The sequence below is a fragment of the Dendropsophus ebraccatus genome, chromosome 2 (genome assembly GCF_027789765.1).
Source record: "Dendropsophus ebraccatus isolate aDenEbr1 chromosome 2, aDenEbr1.pat, whole genome shotgun sequence".
Taxonomy (NCBI): domain Eukaryota; kingdom Metazoa; phylum Chordata; class Amphibia; order Anura; family Hylidae; genus Dendropsophus; species Dendropsophus ebraccatus.
In genome coordinates this window covers 212,090,908-212,112,374 of record NC_091455.1, presented here as the reverse complement: position 1 = coordinate 212,112,374, position 21,467 = coordinate 212,090,908, and the positions used below count along the sequence as shown (strand labels likewise).

Here is a 21,467-nt window from a genome sequence, read left to right as displayed (position 1 = left end):
CAGTGATCGCAGCCGCCTCCCCTTCCTGATTGAGATGGGAGTGACAACCCACTTAGTCATTCACTAGGTGTTGTCACCTAATTCAGTGATTTACTGAGCTGGCTGGAGGCAGCTGTGATCAGTTTTTTTTATGTGTATTAAAGAGAAAGTGCCCCTCCCCCCCCCTTCTGTATGAGAACTTCTCTACACAGCTGTAAAGCCTAAATTACTTTATAAAAGATTTCTAGACGCCAATGATGTCACAGAGGGGTGAGGCACAGCGGCACCAATATGGGCGGGGCAAAATGGCACAGTGGTTGTGAAGCCCCGCCCAGGTGGCACAATCCACCTACGATAAAAAGTTTTTTTCACTGGACCAAGAAATCTATTATACAGTTAGGAATGAAAACTGCAGAATTTAGGCTTTAGAGCTGTGTAGAGAAGTTCTCATACAGAAAGGGGGGACAGTGTCACTTTACATTGTAAAAAATCGTCAAAAAAAAAGAAGAAAAAATGGTTCTTTGACTAACCAAACTTTTTGTAGACTCTCATTTTTTGAAGTTCAGTTCGTTCATCCCTAGGAATGATAGGTGTTCCTTGTAAAGCGAAACAATATATTGGTATTTTTGGAGTAAAACTTTAGAGATGCAAGCAATGGCACCGGGGCTTGGACGGCCAAACGAAAAGCTAGTTAGGGGCAGGTCCAAAATTTGATATAAAATCTATAGCACTGTAGGTATACCATTATACACTACATTCCTAAAGCCATGTGCGGGGTAAAATGTTAGGGCATTATTCGTAAACTTTGACATTGGAAACGATTTTCTTAAATTCTATAAAATAAATCAGAGTATTCTGCACAAACTTGATGAGGAAAAAAAAAACATTTTAATTTTTTTTAATATACAAAACATACAGACATTACAGTGAATGGGAATCCACCCAAGAACTGCATCTCCTGCGTTAGCCATTTTGTCTATAGTATATATACAGATGTACAATAGTGCCGTTATCTTCGGTTATGTTAAAAAAAAGTGAAGTATTGTTTTTTAAATTCAAAATTAAATTTTTTTATGAAATACAACTATATACAAAATTTAAACAAAAATATTGAGAGTATATAACATACCCCTGGACGCATAGTCACATGGGTGGTTCTAAAACCCATATACTGGAGTAGATCCAGACTACTTCCCTATCGGTCCTTCCAGACTTTGTTAGAACTATGAAGAACAGTATAGTAGATCTTGAGACTTTTTAGATTTTTGGAATTTTCACCTTCTGGAGAAATTTGGATGTTTTTGACAAATTTGTGTCCAAATTAAGTTTTACAAAAGAAAATTGTTAAAAAAATTGTGTTAATTGAGTAAAATTTTGAGGCCTGGAGGTCTATACCGCCCCATCTATAAGTGGAACAGTTTGTATAGCCAAGGAGACAGTTCACATTGTACAAAAAGAGTCACTTGGCTTTTTAATTCACATTGAACACTACGGCGGGATGTAATTGTCGATTAGCTTAGAATCCCAACAAAATCATAAAAAAATTGTACCAATTTTTTTTTTTACCGCTTACAGCATGGTATTAACTGGAAGTACAATATTCCACTGTTAGATACATTGCAACAATAGGCAAGCTCTTCTCCACCGAACGTATCCCGAAAGACAGAAAGTGCATTAATGTGACCCTATACAAGTGTTATCTTCCCCGTTCGTCACTCAAGATTGTGGCTTCATCTTGCGAATGCGATTCCTATTCCTTGGCTTTTTATTTCCTAAAAAATCAATCATAATTGAAAAAAATTAGGGAACAAATTTTCAATTTTTGTTTTGTAAACTGAGATTTTACGTTTTTATTAATTATTATTATTTTCCATGCATATGATCACATAAAGATTTTGAAACGACTAACAAAAGTTAAAATTTATTATTTGCAAAGTATTTGGTCTGGATTAAAAACAATAGAGCCAGAATTACAACTACTTTTAAATTTTGTAAAATTTCTAAAAATTTTGTAATAACTAGTAAACTGGTTTAGTAACAACATGTAACTCCCGACTCCTTACACATTATAAATCCATCCCTGGTTTAAAAATAGGAAAAAAGAAAAAAAATTTATAAAATGTAAGAATATTTATACTGATAATTAGCAATAAATATATATTATATTAAGTAAAACAATAGATTTTGATATGAATTGCTAAGTAAATATATTGTTTTTGTGAAACCAGAAAAATGAAAACTTGGTTTAGCCGCATATCATGTTTTGTTTTGTTTTTTACTTTTTGTTGTTTGAGAAGAATGTTTTTGTTTTGTTTTTTCAGATTTTTAGAAAATTTTAATATTACTGTAAATAAATTATTTTGCAGATTAAAATTCAATAAATTCAATTTACAGGAATTTTTATTTATTATTTTAAATGTACAATTTTTATTTCCTTTGAATATATTTTTATTTGAAGTCATTTCTGCTTCACCTCGATATTTGCAATCAAACCAAGTCATTTTGACATTTTTCTGCTTTTTTTTTTTTTTTTTTTTTTTAACCTAAACAATTTTGGTTAAATCTCCGCACACACCTTTCTTACACACGTTATTACAATCTTCAATCCTGACAAAGTTATTGGAGTTTCCTCCACAACCAGTGTATGTAAACTCTTCACAGGCTTTGGATTCAATGTTGAAATAATAGCGGGATACAGAGGCAGAGCATGATCCCTCATCCTTGGGGCTATAGCAGAAGCTGGGAGCATCTATAACACAAAACCAAAGAGCCGCTATCAAGCATGAGCGCAGAAAGGTTAGAGAATGTGAAAAGAAATCTATTTCCATATTGGATAAGCCTGTTTTTGGTGATTTTTTGATGGAACCCAGTGCCAAGTGTTACATTTCCCTGCAGCACCACCAAAAGGGTAACTAATGTATTACATGATATTCATTGAAATCAGTATACTATCGAAGAAGGATATGTCGAGTTACTCTCTGGTGCCATGTTTTGGAGATAGCCTCTATTCAATGCAATGCTTGGCATCCTTAAAGGGGTTGTCCAAGGAGCAGAATACTGGCCTGGTATGGTCCTGAAGGGAAGCGGCCACCACAAGGTGGCACCAGAGAGCTGCTTTGTATATTCTAGGAATTCCTAGTGGAGCATGAATGTCCTGTAACATTATCCTTTAAGCCATTATGAGAAAATAACTGATGCTTCAAAAGTGGGGAATATTAGAAATGCGCAAACTGAATCTCCAAATTTTGTAAAATAAATAAATAAAATCTATATGTAAATCAAATTTTTTTTTAGGGGACTCTTTATGTGTTTTTCTTTAGGGGACTCTTTACGTGTTTTTCTTCAGGGGGCTGTTTTTTTCAGGGGGCTTTTTACATGGTTTCTTCATGGGACTCTGTATGCATTTTTCTTCAGGGAGCTCTTTGTGTGTTTTTCTTCAGGGAATTCACTTTATGTGTTCTTCAGAAAACTCTTTATGTGTTTTTCTTCAGGGGGCTCTTTATGCGTTTTTCTTTAGGGGATTCTCTTTATATGTTTTTCTTCAGGGGACTCTATGCGTTTTTGCGTTTATGCATTTTGCTTCAGGGGGCTTTTTATGTATTTTTCTTCAGGGGATTCTCTTTACGGGTTTTTCTTCAAGGGACTGTTTTTTCTTTAGGGGACTCTTTATGTGTTTTTCTTCAGGGGGCTCTTTATGCATTTTTTTTCAGGGGATTTTCTTTATGTGTTTTTCTTTAGGGGATTCTCTTTATATGTTTTTCTTCAGGGGACTCTATGCGTTTTTGCGTTTATGCATTTTGCTTCAGGGGGCTTTTTATGTATTTTTCTTCAGGGGATTCTCTTTACGGGTTTTTCTTCAAGGGACTGTGTTTTTCTTTAGGGGACTCTATGTGTTTTTCTTCAGGGGGCTCTATAAGTGTTTTTCTTCAGGGAGCTCTTTATGTATTTTTTCTTCAGGGGACTCTATGTATTTTTCTTCAGGGGACTCTTTATGTGTTTTGCTTCAGGGGGCTCATTATGTGTTTTTCTTCAGGGGATTCTCTTTATTTGTTTTTCTTCAGGGGGCTTTTTCTGTGTTTTTCTTCAGGGGGCTCTTTATGTGTTTTTCTTCAGAGGATCTTTATATGTTTTTCTTCAGGGGACTCTTTATGCATTTTTTTTCAGGGGATTTTCTTTATGTGTTTTTCTTTAGGGGATTCTCTTTATATGTTTTTCTTCAGGGGACTCTTTATGCGTTTTTGCGTTTATGCATTTTGCTTCAGGGGGCTTTTTATGTATTTTTCTTCAGGGGATTCTCTTTACTGGCTTTTCTTCAAGGGACTGTGTTTTTCTTTAGGGGACTCTTTATGTGTTTTTCTTCAGGGGGCTCTATAAGTGTTTTTCTTTAGGGAGCTCTTTATGTATTTCTCTTCAGGGCACTCTATGTATTTTTCTTCAGGGGACTCTTTATGTGTTTTGCTTCAGGGGGCTCATTATGTGTTTTTCTTCAGGAGATTCTCTTTATTTGTTTTTCTTCAGGGGGCTTTTTCTGTGTTTTTCTTCAGGGGGCTCTTTACGTGTTTTTCTTCAGAGGATCTTTATATGTTTTTCTTCAGGGGACTCTTTATGCATTTTTCTTCAGGGGATTTTCTTTATGTGTTTTTCTTTAGGGGATTCTCTATATGTTTTTCTTCAGGGGACTCTTTATGCGTTTTTCTTCAGGGGACTCTTTATCCATTTTTCTTCAGGGGATTTTCTTTATGTGTTTTTCTTTAGGGGATTTTCTTTATGTGTTTTTCTTCAGGGGACTTTTTATGTGTTTTTCTTCAGGGGGTGTAGAGGAGCTGTTTGCCTTGTCGATCAGTGCCTGGCCTGGTGATAGTATTGGGCTGCTTTATGTATTGCACCTTAGACTCTACATCCACTTGGCCTGGGTGATCTTCAAATGTTCTAAGGGTGGCTAAGCATGTCATGTATGCCTCTCTGCTCAGTGAAAATGTGCTCTGAGAGTGTTGGGCCAAATCAAAACCAGCCATCAAATCAGAACTAATTGATGATTGATTCACAGCAATTCCTTTCCAAAATTATTTTGGGAGGTTTGCTCATCTTTAGTGAACATTTTCTATTAAAGGAGTTTTTTGGAGGGGATTTTCTACCCCTTCACTTCAATGGAAGCTGGGTTGCAGTACTTAGCACGGCCACTATACAATGAATGGAGCTGTTTGATTCCAGCCCCGCTCATTGTATATACACTGGAGCTGAATGGCTGGAGTGCTGGCTGTGTGCATCCGGCCAATCAGGTCTATCCTGATGAAAGGCCAATTAGAGCTCCTAGAAAACCCCCTTTAAATCAAATTAAAATATTTTAAAAATGTGATTTTGAGGCCGAACAATTATTGGCTTAATTATTAAGTTGATTTAAGTATCTGATAACATTGGCTGCCGTTTCCTACACTTAATAGGTCATCTACATTTTGTGTCATCTTGTTTCTCAGTGCCTGAAGTGTGAGTAATGTATTCTTCAGACACGTATTAGTCATGCATGACAAATGATGTGAACAAGAAGTAAGTCAATAAGATTATACTCAAGGGTAAGTGATATCGTCCAAGCATGGCAATAAAACTAGTGAAAGCAACTGTGTCACAGCTCTGACTCCCATCCCTGTAAGATGTCCCAGATACACGGATCTAGACAATACAATTCCTCCCACTCATCATCTACAGCTATGCCGGTAATGTTATTGAGACGTCCACAATAAAACATGGCGCGTATGATAAGGACTGTACACAATGGCTTTCTTAAAGTGATACAGTCCTCTTTAGGTCAACCCCTCTAGGGGGAGCTACTGAGCCTCACTGAGTGTTTACAGGAAAGGATTCATGGGAAAAAGTATGCAAATTAGCTCTCCTCTAAGAGAAACTTGTCTCTTCAGTGCCACCTATGGGTAGTTACTATATACATCAATAGAATCACTTAAACATGTATTGGCCTTGTTCAGTAGCTGTAGTATCCAGGGCTGCCTCCTGTCAGCGGGGTACAGAGAAGAAAGGGGTCTCATAACAGGAAGCAGAATAATCCCTCAATTGAGGTGTAGGATAGAAAAAACATGACTTTCTTCCCTATAAGCTTGTGGGGAAAACTGATTTTTTTTTGTTGTTTGTGGTTCTCCCCCCCCCCCCCCTTTTTTTTTTTCTTTTCTGTAGCTCCGACCTCTTTCCTCGTGTATGCCAAAGTTGGGCCCTAATTTTGTGACCAGTATAGACTATATATAAGGGGGTGAAGACACGACCATCTACACAAATGACTACTAGTGCTGGTTGTGGATTTTGCCTGCAGTGGCCACTACTGGGGAAAAACAGTATTACATGTGGCCATTCATATGATGGTCTGGGTCTGCCAGGAAAATAGGCTTTTATGGTGGCAACTCTCTGCTCTGGATAGTAGAGGTGGCCCAGATCTGTACGTTTTTTTATTACATCCATTTTGGACATTGGGGTTGTCGAGAAGACATTACTTTGGTATTGTATGTAATGAATACTGTTTATACCAATTATGGTTTTTTTTTTTAAGATAGATAGATAGATAGATACATAATAGATAGATAATAGATAGATAGATAGATACATAATAGATAGATAATAGATAGATAATAGATAGATAGATAGATAGATAGATAGATAGATAGATAGATAGGAGATAGATAGATAGATAGATAGATAGATAGATAGATAGATAGATAGGAGATAGATAGATAAATAGATAGATAGATAGGAGATAGATATTAGATAGATAGATAGATAGATAGATAGATAATAGATAGATATGAGATAGATAGATAGATAGATAGATAGATAGATAGATAGGAGATAGATAGATAGATAGATAGGAGATAGATGATAGATAGATAGATAGATAGATAATAGATAGATATGAGATAGATAGATAGATAGATAGGAGATAGATAGATAGATAGATAGATAGATAGGAGATAGATGATAGATAGATAGATAGATAGATAGATAGATAGATAGATAGATAGATTAATAGATAGATAAGAGATAGATAGATAGATAATAGGAGATAGATAGATAGATAGATAGATAGATAGGAGATGATAGATAGATAGATAGGAGATAGATAGATAGATAGATAGATAGATAGATAGATAGAAGATAGATAGATAGATAGAAGATAGAGATGCATTATAAACATTATAAAGACACTGCAGGTAACACCACCAAGCAAAAGCTAGCAGGCTATGCACAATGGCTTATTGTTGGCTAAATACACCATATACCCTCCAGTAACCAATGATGTCGGGGAGAAAAGGATCAGGCAATAAGAGAAGAAATCAACACCAGAGAAGTCTGGCAGAATCTTTTCCCCTCTCCATGATGATGGTACCTGCAAGCTCTGTTGACCGAACGAGCAATCATATTATTTGCCCCAACTCAATAGGACAAAAAATCATCATGAAATAAGATCCCGCCATCTTGCAGTCCCCTCCTTTATGGACCACATAGAATCCACATGGGACGCCTCTATGGCACTTCCTTAATCCTTAAATATAAAATGTTTTGGAATTTTGGGGGGAGAATTGTTACATTTAAGTCACCTGGCCTGTTTAATATTTTACATGCTTTTACCTTCAGTTATTATTTTTATATTATTGTATTTTGTATTTTTATGCACTTTTTTTTTTTTTTTGAAATGTGTAAGATAATTCCACCATTCCTAACACTGTGATATTACGTGTGTATTCTGTTATATGGAGTAAGTCCGGCCGTTGAATGACGTCACTTACTTCTTTTGGGGGAGCAGGTCTCGAGACATGAGGCTTCATCTCTAAAATTATTATCATTTCCGTAGCAGCCGCTAAAAATAAACTTTTCACACTTCATAGTCTTCAGGTTGAACGCAAATCGCTTCAGGAAGGCCCGGCAACGGCCCGGCTCCGGCTCCATTCGGCAAATTTTGGGGACTTCTATAAAACGTAGAAGAAAAAAAAACTAAGGGTCAATAAAATAAAAGCTTAATAAAACCAACATAATTTATACTACATATTATAAGTAAGACAGACCAACGTAGAAGCGTGCTCACAAGGGGTAGGGACGGGTGATTTTTAGTAGGACCCTACCACTGGAAGACGACATATGGTGGCAGCTACGCCAACTGCTCCATATGCCAGGACCTTTGCGGGACGACCCTGCCACACACAGTGCTCCAGACCTTACCCAGCTCATCCACTTTTTGTAAGTTCTCGGCTGTCGACTGAAAGATTTTTTCAGAAACAAATATACGCGAATCATCTGAAAGAAACCCAACACAACCCATCATTGTACACCCAGTCATATTCGGCCTACAGAGATGGAGACAAGAAAGCTGTGGACTGATCCAGCCAAATGCCATTAACATCTATAGGTGCCGGAAAAGGAGTTTTGCACTCCTTGCATTTCTTTTAGGATATGTTTAAAGAAAAAGTCTGGCCATTTAAAAAAAAAACTGGCAGCAGTGGGGCCATAATAACAAACCACTACTTACCTCTCCCCGTGCCCACGAAGCGCCACGCAGGACCCTCATTGGAAGGCATTTCCTTCAGAGTTCTGATGATGTTTGGGAAAAACGCCAAACCAGCTGATGGACAGCCCAATTAGCCAATCGGTGACTGGAGGGTGTCCCGCCCAAGTCACTGACTGGCTGAGCAGCCAGTCCATCAACCGGGTCCTGACGTGGGCTCAGAAGAGATCTCGGAGTGGAGATCCAGCCCTGGAGAGGCACAGGGACAGGTGAGTAATGATAGTTTATTATGTTCCTCCCCTGCCAATAAAAAACTAGTCACCAGCACCGGACTTCTGCTTTAAAGCGACTCTGTACCCACAATCTGACCCCCCTCTGTCGGATAGCTGCTTTTAATCTAAGATCTGTCCTGGGGTCCGTTCGGCAGGTGATGCAGTTATTGTCCTAAAAAACAACTTTTAAACTTGCAGCCCCATGCCCAACGGGAGTATCTGTGCCCTAACTTTGCACCACCCCTCCGTCCCTCCTCCCCACCCTCCTCATCATTAGGAATGCTCCAGGCAGATCGCCTCCTATTCCCCACCTGTGGCAGCCCGGCACATGGGCTGGATCATTAAGCACCTGTGCAGTGTTCAGCATGGAGAAAATGTTTCAGTGGCATTCCTAATGATGAAGAGGGTGGGGAGGAGGGACAGAGGGATGGTGCAAAGTTAGGGCACAGATACTCCCGTTGGGCACGGGGCTACAAGTTTAAAAGTTGTTTTTTAGGACAATAACTGCATCACCTGCGAACGGACCCCAGGGCAGATCTTGGATTCAAAGCAGCTATCCGAAGGTACAAGTGGTTTGGGGGGGTCAGATTATGGGTACAGAGTCGCTTTAAAACTACGATCCACCCTTACTATCTGTAAGACTCTCCCCACTACCCTATAGCAGCCAGGTATAGAGTAGCTACCGGATGTGTCCAGTTGCCTGCAGCATTTTAAAAACAACAAGTTATTATCAAGGCTCCCCATATGTAGTCATGGGGGTGGAGCCACAGTAGTATGTAGTCCCACTGTCTCCGCCCTTCACCCAGCCATGTAGGCCCGACACTTAGGATGCCAAGAAAGCCTGGGAGGAGAGCAGAGGTAGCGTGACTTAATACTGCCGCGGCTCCGTCCTCATAGCTACTTACTAGGCGCCAGGAGCCTCAAACTGAAGGCCATACTGCCGAGGGTTTAATGATGATGGGATATTGGCGTCTCATACTCCATAACAGGTTCACCATTGAGGAGGAGTCTTATATACCTTCTACTGCATAAAAGGATATGTAAAGTTACTCTCATACAAAAGTGCTGGCTCTCTGGATGTAACACCCCTACAAATCAATGTTTGGCTCCTTTAAAAGCCTTAGAACATGACTGGGGATTTAAGAATTTCTCTCAAAGGGCAAAGTTACCCGTTTGTAGATGTTTAAGGGTTCTTGCCTCTCATCAGTACAGAGCAAGGTGCTGCTGACTAGCAAAGAACCTTTACCATCAATCCCACAATAAAGCCAACACTTTGCCCTGTACTGAGGAAGGGCAAAAGACCAAAACAGCCGTCTACAGATTGGGAAGATCCCGGCTAGACTATAAAATCTCCAGTCAAATTCTAAGGCTTTTAAAAGAGCCAAAAACTTATGCACAAGCACACTACCCTCATTTCTGAGAGTTACTCTGTATGATCTTCTGGTAGGAAATCAATAGAAAAACTGAGTTTTAGACAACCCCATGAAGCACCTGGGAAATCAAAGTCACTAAGAGCTATAGATTTCTATTACACACATTTACCTACAGTCCTTTATCTTTGGGGACTGCCATGGGCTCTGTCATATATAGACAGTTGGCAATCCTGGACTTGAGGACATAAAAAATTGGAAAACTTGGCAGAAAGGTGGCGGAAAAGTACAAAGAGTCCCACAGAAAGAAGAACATGTAAAGTTTATGCAGAAGTGCCTGATCCACCGACTGAGAACCTTGCCTTGGGCGTCATTCCTCCATAAGGCGGCAACATTTGGCAAATACACAGCCGATCCCTGCACGCCGCCATCTCCATGGGAGAAGCGGTAGGGTATGACTCCATTACTGTAGATCAGGGGTAGGGAACCTTGGCTCTCCAGCTAAAGCTTTGGCTGTCCAGATATGATAGGAGTTGTAGTTGTGCAACAGCTGGAGGGCCAAGGTTCCCTACCCCTGCTCTAAAAGCCCCCATCCCACCCGTCACACTACATTACACCCACTAGAAGGAATTATCCGGAAGGCTTACAGTCAACTAGGACAAGTCCTTTAGGTTATTTTATAGCACGATCAACCCACGTATGAAGTGACCTGCTCCCCTCTTAGGTGGTCCAGGACCGGCTCCATCCCTGCTTATACAGTACAGTCATCTAGAACCTGCTCCCCTCTTAGGTGGTCCAGGACCGGCTCCATCCCTGCTTATACAGTACAGTCATCTAGGACCTGCTCCCCTCTTAGGTGGTCCAGGACCGGCTCCATCCCTGCTTATACAGTACAGTCATCTAGGACCTGCTCCCCTCTTAGGTGGTCCAGGACCGGCTCCATCCCTGCTTATACAGTACAGTCATCTAGGACCTGCTCCCCTCTTAGGTGGTCCAGGACCGGATCCATCCCTGCTTATACAGTACAGTCACCTAGGACCTGCTCCCCTCTTAGGTGGTCCAGGACCGGCTCCATCCCTGCTTATACAGTACAGTCACCTAGGACCTGCTCCCCTCTTAGGTGGTCCAGGACCGGCTCCATCCCTGCTTATACAGTACAGTCATGTATAGTACTGGTTAAACTCACTTTTGATTTTCCAGCAGGTCTTTTCACAATCCTCCAAGGTCTCGAAATTGTTATCGTTCCCACCGCAGCCGCCGTAAAAGAACTCCTGGCAGGTCTGGGTGAAGCGGTCGTAGTAATAGTGCGGGAGCATGGCCTTACAGGGACCATCATCCATGGGGAGAAGACAGGCCGACGTATCTGCAATAAGATCACAAGGTATTAGGAGGGGGTATGAGGGGGTACAAGCTATTAGGAGGGGGTATGAGGGGGTACAAGGTATAAGGAGGGGGTATGAGGGGTACAAGGTATCAGAAGGGGGTATGAGGGGTCACAATGTATTAGGAGGGGTATGAGGGGGTACAGGCTATTAGCAGGGGGTATGAGGGGGTACAAGATATTATGAGGGGGTACAAGCTATTAGGAGGGAGTATAAGAGGGTACAAGCTATTAGGAGGGGGTATAAGGGGGTACAAGGTATCAGGAGGGGGTATAAGGGGGTACAGGGTAGAAGAAGGGGGTATAAGGGGGTACAAGCTATTAGGAGGGGGTATAAGGGGGTACAAGCTATTAGGGGGGTATAAGGGGATACAAGCTATTAAGAGGAGGTATAAGGGGGTACAAGCTATTAGGGGGGTATAAGGGGATACAAGCTATTAAGAGGGGGTATAAGGGGGTTCAATCTATAAGCAGAGGGTATAAGGGGATACAAGCTATTAGGAGGGGGTATAATGGGATACAAGCTATTAGGAGGGGTCATAGGTCATAGTACACAGATAGAGAACCGTCAGCTGTTTAACATTCTTAGACAGAAAATAAATAAGGGTCCATGATGCAACCTTATCACACGGCCAAAATCCCAGGCTAACAATGTAGCAGAGCCGAGTTCATTCTTTGTAAGTCAATAGAACATATAGAGCAATGCAAAATCCCACATAATAAGCAACTTTATAACCAAATAACAAACTCCTCACTCCTACTTCACACTAAAAAAGACCTAAAAAACTGACGTGTCGCCATATGACAGCTTATTCTCCCCTTGTGGCAATGCTCCTAGGTGGGAATACCTTCATATTATAGGATCTGATAGAACATGCCACAATTCGTTTTCACATGAGTAAATAATCCGCACTACGGGGAGGTACTGTATGCGTTACGGTTGCTGCCTTATGCGGTACGGCCATGTGCACCAAGCCCTACACAGTACAGAGAAACTTTTTGGGTCTTATCCCACTTTTTCCTCCATAACATCACAATGATCGGCACCAAAAAATCAGCAACGACTTGTCTTCTTCATTTCCACGACTTGAACCAATTATCCCATCCCCCTCCCCTGGAGTATTGTGGAGCATTCCAAGGTAGGAATGTTTGTTCCAGCGTTCTCATATTTACACAGAACTCCTGGGAAGATGCACTAACAATGTTATTCCCTATGCAGAATCCAGATGTAGCAGAGCTGAGTCAGACGCATTGCCATCCTATAACTATATCACTCTGCAATAGTTGAGTAACACGTTGAACTCTGCTACTTCTGTATCAGCGCTTATAAGTTGCAGAAACTTTTGCAAAAAAAAAAAAAAGAAAAAAGGAAAAGTAATTGAAGGGTAAAGGAAGCCCCAAACTTCCTTGTGTGCGGAGGCGGAGGAGTGTGAGTGGAGTCCCCATCCCTCTTACTTCTTGCTGCAGATGTTCCATCCTGGGGGAAGGCGATGGCTTGCACCAACAGGGTGGCAGCGGCCAGGAGCTGGGCAGCATAGACTTGCATTGTAGCGTGGACTCTGGACTTCAGGCGGAGCTGGATGCAGAGGAATGGACAGACTCAGCTCCAAGGGAACTTTTATACACAAAGAAGAGCAGAAGCCTGGAGCAGAGGAGAAGGAGTGGCCATAGTGACTCATCCCTTCTGGGGAGACATCATCCCCACCACTATCCCAGCTCTGCTCATCCTCGCTTATGCAAAACTCACGTCACCCCAACAGGGAGGGAAGAAGTTTTGCAATGTTAAATTCAGTCGAAAAAAAGTTATGTCACCAGGACCCCTCCCTTAGGAAAGGAGGATTTCTCAAAGATTAAAGTGACTGCAGCCGGGAGGACACGGACGGGTTATCTTTAGCTCCTGTTTCATGATGTCAATTTAAAAAAAAAAAAAAGGAAGTTTTTTTAAGGACTAAAAATTTAGAAATGAAGGGTGTGAGGTGTCAGGAACTGGAAATGGGACGTCTAAGGGCTCTGTAGTCAGAGGATAAGAGCGAAGGAAAGGTCAAAAGACTGGAGAGTCATGGAACGGTGGAGAATTAGTATATATTGTAATGTTTGAATATTATTCCTGAAGATTTTATTGTTATATTGTCATGTTATTCATATTATGCTTTACTGGTGTTGTGTTTACTATTAAAAAAAAAAAAAAATATATATATATATATATATATATATATATATATATACACAGTGGTGCCTTGGATTACGAGCAAAATCCGTTCCGGGACGGCGCTTGTAATCCAAATCCACTCTTAAACCAAAGCAAATTTTCCCATAAGAAATCATAGAAATGCATACAATTGGTTCCACACCCCAAAAATAATGATTTATTATTGTGAATAACATGTAAAACAGATGAAACAAACATTCAGAAACAGCAGAATCTGTGATATTATAAGTTACTGTACAGTAATGGAGAGGATGGGAAACACAAGGGCGGACAGAGACTGCAGGGAGCAGGAAGGAATGAGCAGGGCAGATGTGGGCACAGTATAGCAGCACTCTCTGTCCGGGGAGAGAGGGGTTACAGCTATGGGGAGATTACCTCCACAGTCCTGTCCCCTCATGTAAGCCCCAGCCTGAAGTGGATCTGCTATGATTGGGAAGGTGAGGGAGACTTCCTGGGTCTGAGTACAGGGCTGTAGACCCCGCTATGCAGACCATGCCCCTCCTCAACTTGCCCTCCCACCCAGTACAGGGAGCTCTTAAACCAAAGCAATGCTCTTAAACCAAGTCACAATTTTGAAAAACTGTGAGCTCTTAAACCAAAACGCTCTTAAACCAAGTTACTCTTAAACCAAGGTACCACTGTATATATATATTAAAAATAAAACATAACTTAAACATAAACAATATAAATAACATGACACTATAACAATTAAATAGTAATATTGAATTATGTATTATTATTATTTACAATTATTATTGCATTATCATTTTACTATGATTGATTGATATAATTATTATTATTATTATTATTATTATTATTGCTGTCTGTTTAACATATACATTTTATGAATAAAAAAAAACAGATGCAGATGCAATCCGTTTCCCTTGAGTTCTAATATAAAAAAAAAAGGATCAAAACTCAGAGTAATAAGCAACAGAATCAGGTGGAGGTCGCTCCATGTAATGAAGACAACGATCAGCCGAAGAGCCGATCATCATCTTACTGTTGTCTTTGGGCACGTTTAAAAACGATCGGCCACTGATCGCACCACCATTGCTATATGTAATAGGTACGGCTAATGATTCAGTGTATAAAATAATAAAGTTATTACCTATCTGTCCAGGCTCCCCCGGGTTCCCCGGTGTCCGCAGCTGCAGCTCTCACTTCTGGTCCTGTCTCGGAAGAGAGAGACCGCTGATTGGCTGAGGGACCTTTCACTTCAGAGACGGAATTAGAAGTGAGAGCTGCAGCTGCAGAGACCGGGGAATCCCATAAACAAGGCTGGAGGACACCGGGGGAGCCTGGACAGGTAAGTAATAACAACTATTTTAAGACAAGGGCTGTATGGAAATTGCTAAAAATATATCTATCTTTACTGTTAATATAGGGCCCCACCCCTTTTTCCTTGGCTGAATTTACCCTGGCCGCCCCCTTTTACACCTAGCCGATGTAGGTTTGGATCATGATTTACGTCTGCGAACGGAGGCATAAATCATGAGAAATGATGCGCAGGAGGAGACTTTTTTTTTTTATCTGAAAAATGCCAAACAAAAAGGATGTGTGGATCGAGATAAAAGAATCACCCAAGATTAAATGGAATATTTGTTACCTTAAGGGGGCACAAAACAAGACGCACGTTAGCAGATATATACGATGCTACGATACGATACAAAGTGTTTTAGCAGTAGTCAATTACGGTTACGATGTGGGTCTTGGTTGCAAAGCGACACATGGGAGGCGTGTGCTGCTAAACCGCTCCTGGAACTTCCCAACATGTAGACCTCCCTTAGGTCCTGGAACTTCCCAATATGTAGACCCCCCTTAGATGAAGAACGCCACTCACTGCCAAGCCCCCAGTACATATATCTGCCAGCCAGACACTCTCCCCTTCCACCCTTTGTGACGGTCCCATTCCCTACCTATTGGACTGAAAACCCATACAAGCCTAAGAGGGGTCACAACTCCACAACATGGGTTCATGGGGAGACGGTTCGGGTCCAATGAATTCGGCCGGGCCCACAGAACATTTGGAGACCAAACAGCTTGTCTACCTGGTTTTGATTGCTAGTTCCACGTATCTCCTTACCCCGGGGTAATAAAGAGGAGTGAGATGCAGGGAGACGTTCAGCTGTGTCCAGCGGTCCGGAAAATGTAACTGTGATGCGGCCAGGACGTACAGGAATCATTATGGAATTACGGCTCCTGGCCGTCTACATGTTTTCCCTGATTCAACACGATATGGCTTGGGGTGTCTGCTATCAGGGCCTAGGTGCCAGCTGGAGTATAAGGGGTGGGAAAGTGCACACTTGGGGGCTTTGTGGGCTCTCGACAACTGCCCCCCCTGTGGAGTTTGCTTAATATATATTTTAAGGAACAATATTCCATACCTAGGCTCTGTAAACAAGCATCGATCTATGGGATCAGCGTTTGTTCACACTGAGGATTGGCCCATGTAATAGCGCCTTTAACGTAGCCGAACACCTTTAATAACTGTAGGCTGAAGCTAAGTTCAGTCAACAGGTAGCTCTTCCTCCCCATACACAGGAAAACTCTATACTCTATATAGAATAGAGAGGGTAAGCCACAGCCAGACTGCTCTGACGGCAGCTTATCCCTCCTAGAACAAACGGGTCAGTGGGGTCTGGAGACCCCCATACACTTTTGATCAAGGGACATAGATATAAATGGTTTGGTGTCCTTTAGGACACAGTGCCGCATCAGCCGCCGGAGCCGCGTGACGTCACGGAGACCCGACAGCATCCTCGACAACCTGGGACGCCGCGGCTCCGTGTCACGGCCGGCTTCCGCCCAGCTCTCACAGCTAAGTGCAGTCACACTCAGGCTGAGGGGCAGATCGCTCTGCCATTCAGCCTGCAGTGTCTCAGCTGCACAAGGTTTGGATTCAGGAGGCCGGACCAATGAGAGGCTGGTCTGGACTCCTGATCCAGTATAAAGTGTAGCCAGTATCAGACTCCTTTGCTGATTGTTCTAGTCCCAGCTCCCCTGATCCTGGTTCTGCCTTCCCTGCCCTATCCTTCCTCTGTTGTTGCTGCATTTTCTGACCTTCTGCCTGTTACCGACTTCCCGCTTGTCTTTCGATTTTGTACCTCGCTGCCCGTGTGTTGCTGACTTGGCTTGTTGACTTCGCTCTATTGTGTACGTTCGTCTGTCTTTGTTTCATGTTTACACTTATATCAGTATAGGGACCGGCACCGTGGTTGTCCGCCACCGTTTAGGGTCATTGCGGCAAGCAGGTAGGGTCAGAAGGTGGGTCTAGCTTCAGGGCTCACTGTTTCGTACTATTTCTGCCTACCGAGTCTGACAGAATAGCCAGCCTAAAAATATTGTGTGACGTGTGCCAAGGATTTTTTATCATGGATCCTATGAAGGCGCTAGTGGAACAGATACAGAATCTGAACACATTGGTTCAGAATCTCGCTGAACGGGTTCAAGAGTAGGAGGCTGCTCCTCGACAAGTAACTATGACCACCCCCTCTCCCCCTGAACCGCCTGTACAACTCCCGGAAAAATTTAAGGGGGATAGAAAGAGTTTCCGAACCTTCAGAGAAGGGTGCCGGTTGTTCTTTCTACTACGTCCCCGTTCCTCAGGGGATGAGGCCCAAAGAGTGGGAATTATCATGTCCCTTCTGCAGGGTCCGCCACAAGAGTGGGCATTCTCTCTCCCTCCCAATGCCATAGAATTAACTTCCGTTGACTTTTTCTTTTCGGCCTTGGGACTATTGTACGATGACCCTGACAGGACTGCAGTAGCCGAGCGACAATTGACGTCCCTAAAACAGGGGAAAAGGCCAGTTGAGGACTATTGCGCAGAGTTTCGCCAGTGGTGTATCCCATCTGGTTGGAACGACTCTGCCCTGCGCTACCAGTTCCGGGTGGGTCTCTCTGACCAGTTGAAGGACCTGTTAATAGCTTATCCTCCCCCTGAAACGTTAGAAGAGACCATGACGTTAGCCATTAGGGTAGATCGCCGGATGCGAGACAGACGAAGGGAGAAAGGTACCCCTGAACCCTGTAGAACCTCTTCCTCTCTTCTGTCTTTCCCTAAAACCCCTTCTTCCCTGTTGCCACCACCGGAAGAACCTATGCAAATTGGTGCCACCGATGCAAGAACTAGACGAGCCCATCGTATGCAGCATAATCTTTGTTTGTACTGCGGCAAAGCTGGACACCGTGTTCGGGAATGTACCTCCGGGCCTGGAACATCGCCGGAAAACTCCAGCGTTTGAGTGACTGTCGAGGGGGTCACTCAGGCGCACAGGTACCACTCGATAAGAATAAATTAATGGTCCCCATCTCGCTATGTTTGGGCGAGAGATGTATCTCGGGGTTTGCCAGGGGCGGGCTGGGCCGGGGGGCAGGGGGGCACATGCCCCCCGGGCCGGTCTTCCCCCAGCTGTCAGGGCCGCATGGCTGCTGACAGCTGGCTGGAGTCCTCAGTGCCTCCCCTGCTTACAGCCCCGCCCCTCTTCAGTCATATTTACCTGTGGCTGTGCTGTGGATCCGGACTGTGATGGATGCGGCCGCTGAAGCCCCGCCCCCATGACGTTAAGCCCCGCCTCCTTTATGGCCACTATGCTTTCTATAAGCCTATGAGGCTTATGGTAAAAAGCAAACTGCTGTACGCAGTATCTTCCTCCGGCCACCAGAGGCCGCTCTCTCCTCCCAGCTGGTTCTCCTGTGTCTGGGCTAGAAGAGCCTGAAGACCGAGAAGATGGTGTCTGCAGCAAGCAAGGTACCTACACAGCAGTACATCTACACAGCAGGCCATAGGGCAGGGGGAGGGGACCAAGGCTCTCCAGCTGTTGCAGAACTACTACTACCATCATACCTGGGCAGCCATAGGCTGTCCATGCATGATGGGAGTTGTAGTTTTGCAACAGCTGAAGAGCCAAGGTTCCCTACCACTGACAGAGGATACATATACACAGGAGACCTACACAGGAGGATACATATATACAGGAGACCTACACAGGAGGATACATATACACAGGAGACCTACACAGGAGGATACATATACACAGGAGACCTACACAGGAGGATACATATACACAGGAGACCTACACAGGAGGATACATATATACAGGAGACCTACACAGGAGGATACATATATACAGGAGACCTACACAGGAGGATACATATATACAGGAGACCTACACAGGAGGATTCATATATACAGGAGGAGACATACAGAGGAGTATATAGAGGATACATATATACAGGAGGATACATACAGAGGAGTATATAGAGGATACATATATACAGGAGGATACATACAGAGGAGTATATAGAGGATACATATATACAGGAGGAGACATATATACAGGGGTACATGGAGGATACATATATACAAGAGGAGACATACAGAGGAATTAGGGCTGGGTGAGTAAATAAATTAATTCGCCCAGAAGGTTAGAATCGATTAGATTTTTGTAAAAATCTTAAATTAAATTTTCACAAAAAATCATTGCAGGCGGAGCAGCATGAATTGTCGGGTTGGCGGCCGGGCAAGAGGTGCAGGTCAAGCGTGCGGCGCGGAGGTGAGGTGCATGGCGGGCTTATGGCGGTGCGTGGAGTGTCGGGCCGGAGGTGAGGTGCAGGGCGGTCGGGCAGTCCGCCTAACAGAGCTGCGACTGACCTGCCTGAGCTATAAATATCACGTCCTGCTCCCCTCCCGGCCACACGTGCAGGTCCCCGGTCTCTGGAGCAGGTGATATCACCACTACAGTCCCTGCGGCCTCCTTCAAAGACTGGGGACCTGCATGTGTGGCCGGGAGGGGAACTTGTGTGCCAGGGTGAGAGGAAGAGGAGGAGGGCTATGTGCACTCCTGCCCCAATCACCCCCAGCTGCCCCAGTCCCCCTAGAGTCACCCCCAGTCTGCCTCAGTGCCCCTCAATCACCCCCAGTCTGCCCCAGTCCCCCTCAGTCACCCCCAGTCTTTCCCATTTCCCCTCCGTCATCTCCAGTCTGCCCCAGTCCCCCTTCAGTCAACTCCAACTGTCCCCAGTCCCCCTTCAGTCAACCCCAGTTTGCCCCATACACCCCCAGCTCTCCCAGTCACCCCCAGCTCCCCCAGTTTGCCCCATACACCCCCAGCTCTCCCAGTCACCCTCAGCTCCCCCAGTTTGCCCCATACACCCCCAGCTCTCCCAGTCACCCCCAGCTCCCCCAGTTTGCCCCGTACACCCCCAGCTCTCCCAGTCACCCCCAGCTCCCCCAGTTTGCCCCATACACCCCCAGCTCTCCCAGTCACCCCCAGCTCCCCCAGTTTGCCCCGTACACCCCCAGCTCTCCCAGTCACCCCCAGCTCCCCCAGTTTGCCCCATACACCCCCAGCTCTCCCAGTCACCCCCAGCTCCCCCAGTTTGCCCCATACACCCCCAGCTCTCCCAGTCACCCCCAGTTTGCCCCATACACCCCCAACTCTCCCAGTCACCCCCAGCTCCCCCAGTTTGCCCCATACACCCCCAGCTCTCCCAGTCACCCCCAGCTCCCCCAGTTTGCCCCGTACACCCCCAGCTCTCCCAGTCACCCCCAGCTCCCCCAGTTTGCCCCGTACACCCCCAGCTCTCCCAGTCACCCCCAGCTCCCCCAGTTTGCCCCGTACACCCCCAGCTCTCCCAGTCACCCCCAGCTCCCCCAGTTTGCCCCGTACACCCCCAACTCTCCCAGTCACCCCCAGCTCCCCCAGTTTGCCCCGTACACCCCCAACTCTCCCAGTCACCCCCAGCTCCCCCAGTTTGCCCCATACACCCCCAGCTCTCCCAGTCACCCCCAGCTCCCCCAGTTTGCCCCGTACACCCCCAGCTCTCCCAGTCACCCCCAGCTGCCCCAGTTTCCCCCAGTAACCCCTCAGCTATACCCGTATTACTACTACACCCTTCATCTTTACCTGTACTACTAATCCCCCTCATCTGTACTACTAATACACCCCTCATTTATACCTGTACTACCTCACCCCTCATCTTTACCTGTACTACTACACCCCTCATCTTTACCTGTACTACTACACCCCTCATCTTTACCTGTACTACTACACCCCTCATCTTTACCTGTACTACTACTACTAATGCCCCTCATCTGTATTACTAATACCCCCCATATCTATACCTGTACTACCTCACCCCTCATCTTTACCTGTACTACTACACCCCTTATTCACTATACCTCCACTACTACACCCTACCTAGATGGAGGCACCAGTGGTATGGTGGTATAAGTAACTATGTGGTGAAGGAGTGGTGATAATATTTGTTACTTATATAATGGTAATAGATGATGTGGCTATGGGGTCATAGAGTGCAGTTATGGGCGTGGCTATGTCCCTCTTTCCCCCCAGCAAAAGTTGGGGGGTATGCATATATACAGGAGTACATAGAGAAGACATATATACAGAAGTATATAGATGATACATATATACAGGAGTACATAGAGGATACATCATATATCCTCTATGTACTCCTGTATATATGCATCCTCTATGTACTGCTGTATATATGTCTCCTCTGTACTGCTGTATATATGTCTCCTCTATGTACTGCTGTATATATGTCTCCTCTATGTACTCCTGTATATATGCATCCTCTATGTACTGCTGTGTAGGTCTCCTCCTGTGTGTATATATATATATATATACATATATATATATATATATATATATATAGTTACACTGATCCAAATTTTCCTGCATTGCATATTCCCTCGTATATATATATATATATATATATATATATATATATA

At 43.9% G+C, this 21,467-nt stretch overlaps 2 protein-coding genes across 3 annotated transcripts in view; one reads left to right on the top strand and one right to left on the bottom strand.

The window, feature by feature from the left end:
* Nucleotides 1-844: 844 nt before the first annotated feature.
* On the bottom strand, nucleotides 845-13,234 carry LOC138784003 (tissue factor pathway inhibitor 2-like). Of its 2 annotated transcripts, XM_069959414.1 has the most exons (6): nucleotides 12,955-13,234; nucleotides 11,305-11,481; nucleotides 8,194-8,268; nucleotides 7,764-7,943; nucleotides 2,555-2,728; nucleotides 845-1,751 (listed from the first exon to the last, which is right to left on the bottom strand). In XM_069959414.1, the coding sequence occupies exons 1-6, from the start codon at nucleotides 13,043-13,045 to the stop codon at nucleotides 1,696-1,698; spliced, it is 753 nt and encodes a 250-aa protein (XP_069815515.1). In that variant the 5' UTR covers nucleotides 13,046-13,234; the 3' UTR covers nucleotides 845-1,695. The 2 variants fall into 2 exon arrangements, with proteins under 2 accessions (XP_069815515.1, XP_069815516.1); XM_069959415.1 differs by lacking the exon at nucleotides 8,194-8,268 and having other exon boundaries at nucleotides 12,955-13,228.
* Nucleotides 13,235-19,213: 5,979 nt separating this feature from the next.
* GNGT1 (G protein subunit gamma transducin 1) overlaps nucleotides 19,214-21,467 on the top strand; it is a 41,410-nt gene continuing 39,156 nt past the window's right edge. Inside the window, exon 1 of the mRNA XM_069960633.1 lies at nucleotides 19,214-19,266. The gene's annotated coding sequence lies outside the window, so the exon portion shown is untranslated. The remainder of the gene's footprint in view (nucleotides 19,267-21,467) is intronic.

Excerpts from the sequence above, each read along its gene's own strand:
- LOC138784003 (XM_069959414.1), bottom strand. The coding sequence starts at position 13,045 with ATGCAAGTCTATGCTGCCCAGCTCCTGGCCGCTGCCACCCTGTTGGTG. Across the intron at positions 7,944-8,193 it reads ACAAAAAGTGGATGAGCTGG|AAGTCCCCAAAATTTGCCGA; the intron begins GTAAGGTCTGGA and ends TACGTTTTATAG. Across the intron at positions 1,752-2,554 it reads TAATAACGTGTGTAAGAAAG|GAAATAAAAAGCCAAGGAAT; the intron begins GTGTGTGCGGAG and ends TTGATTTTTTAG.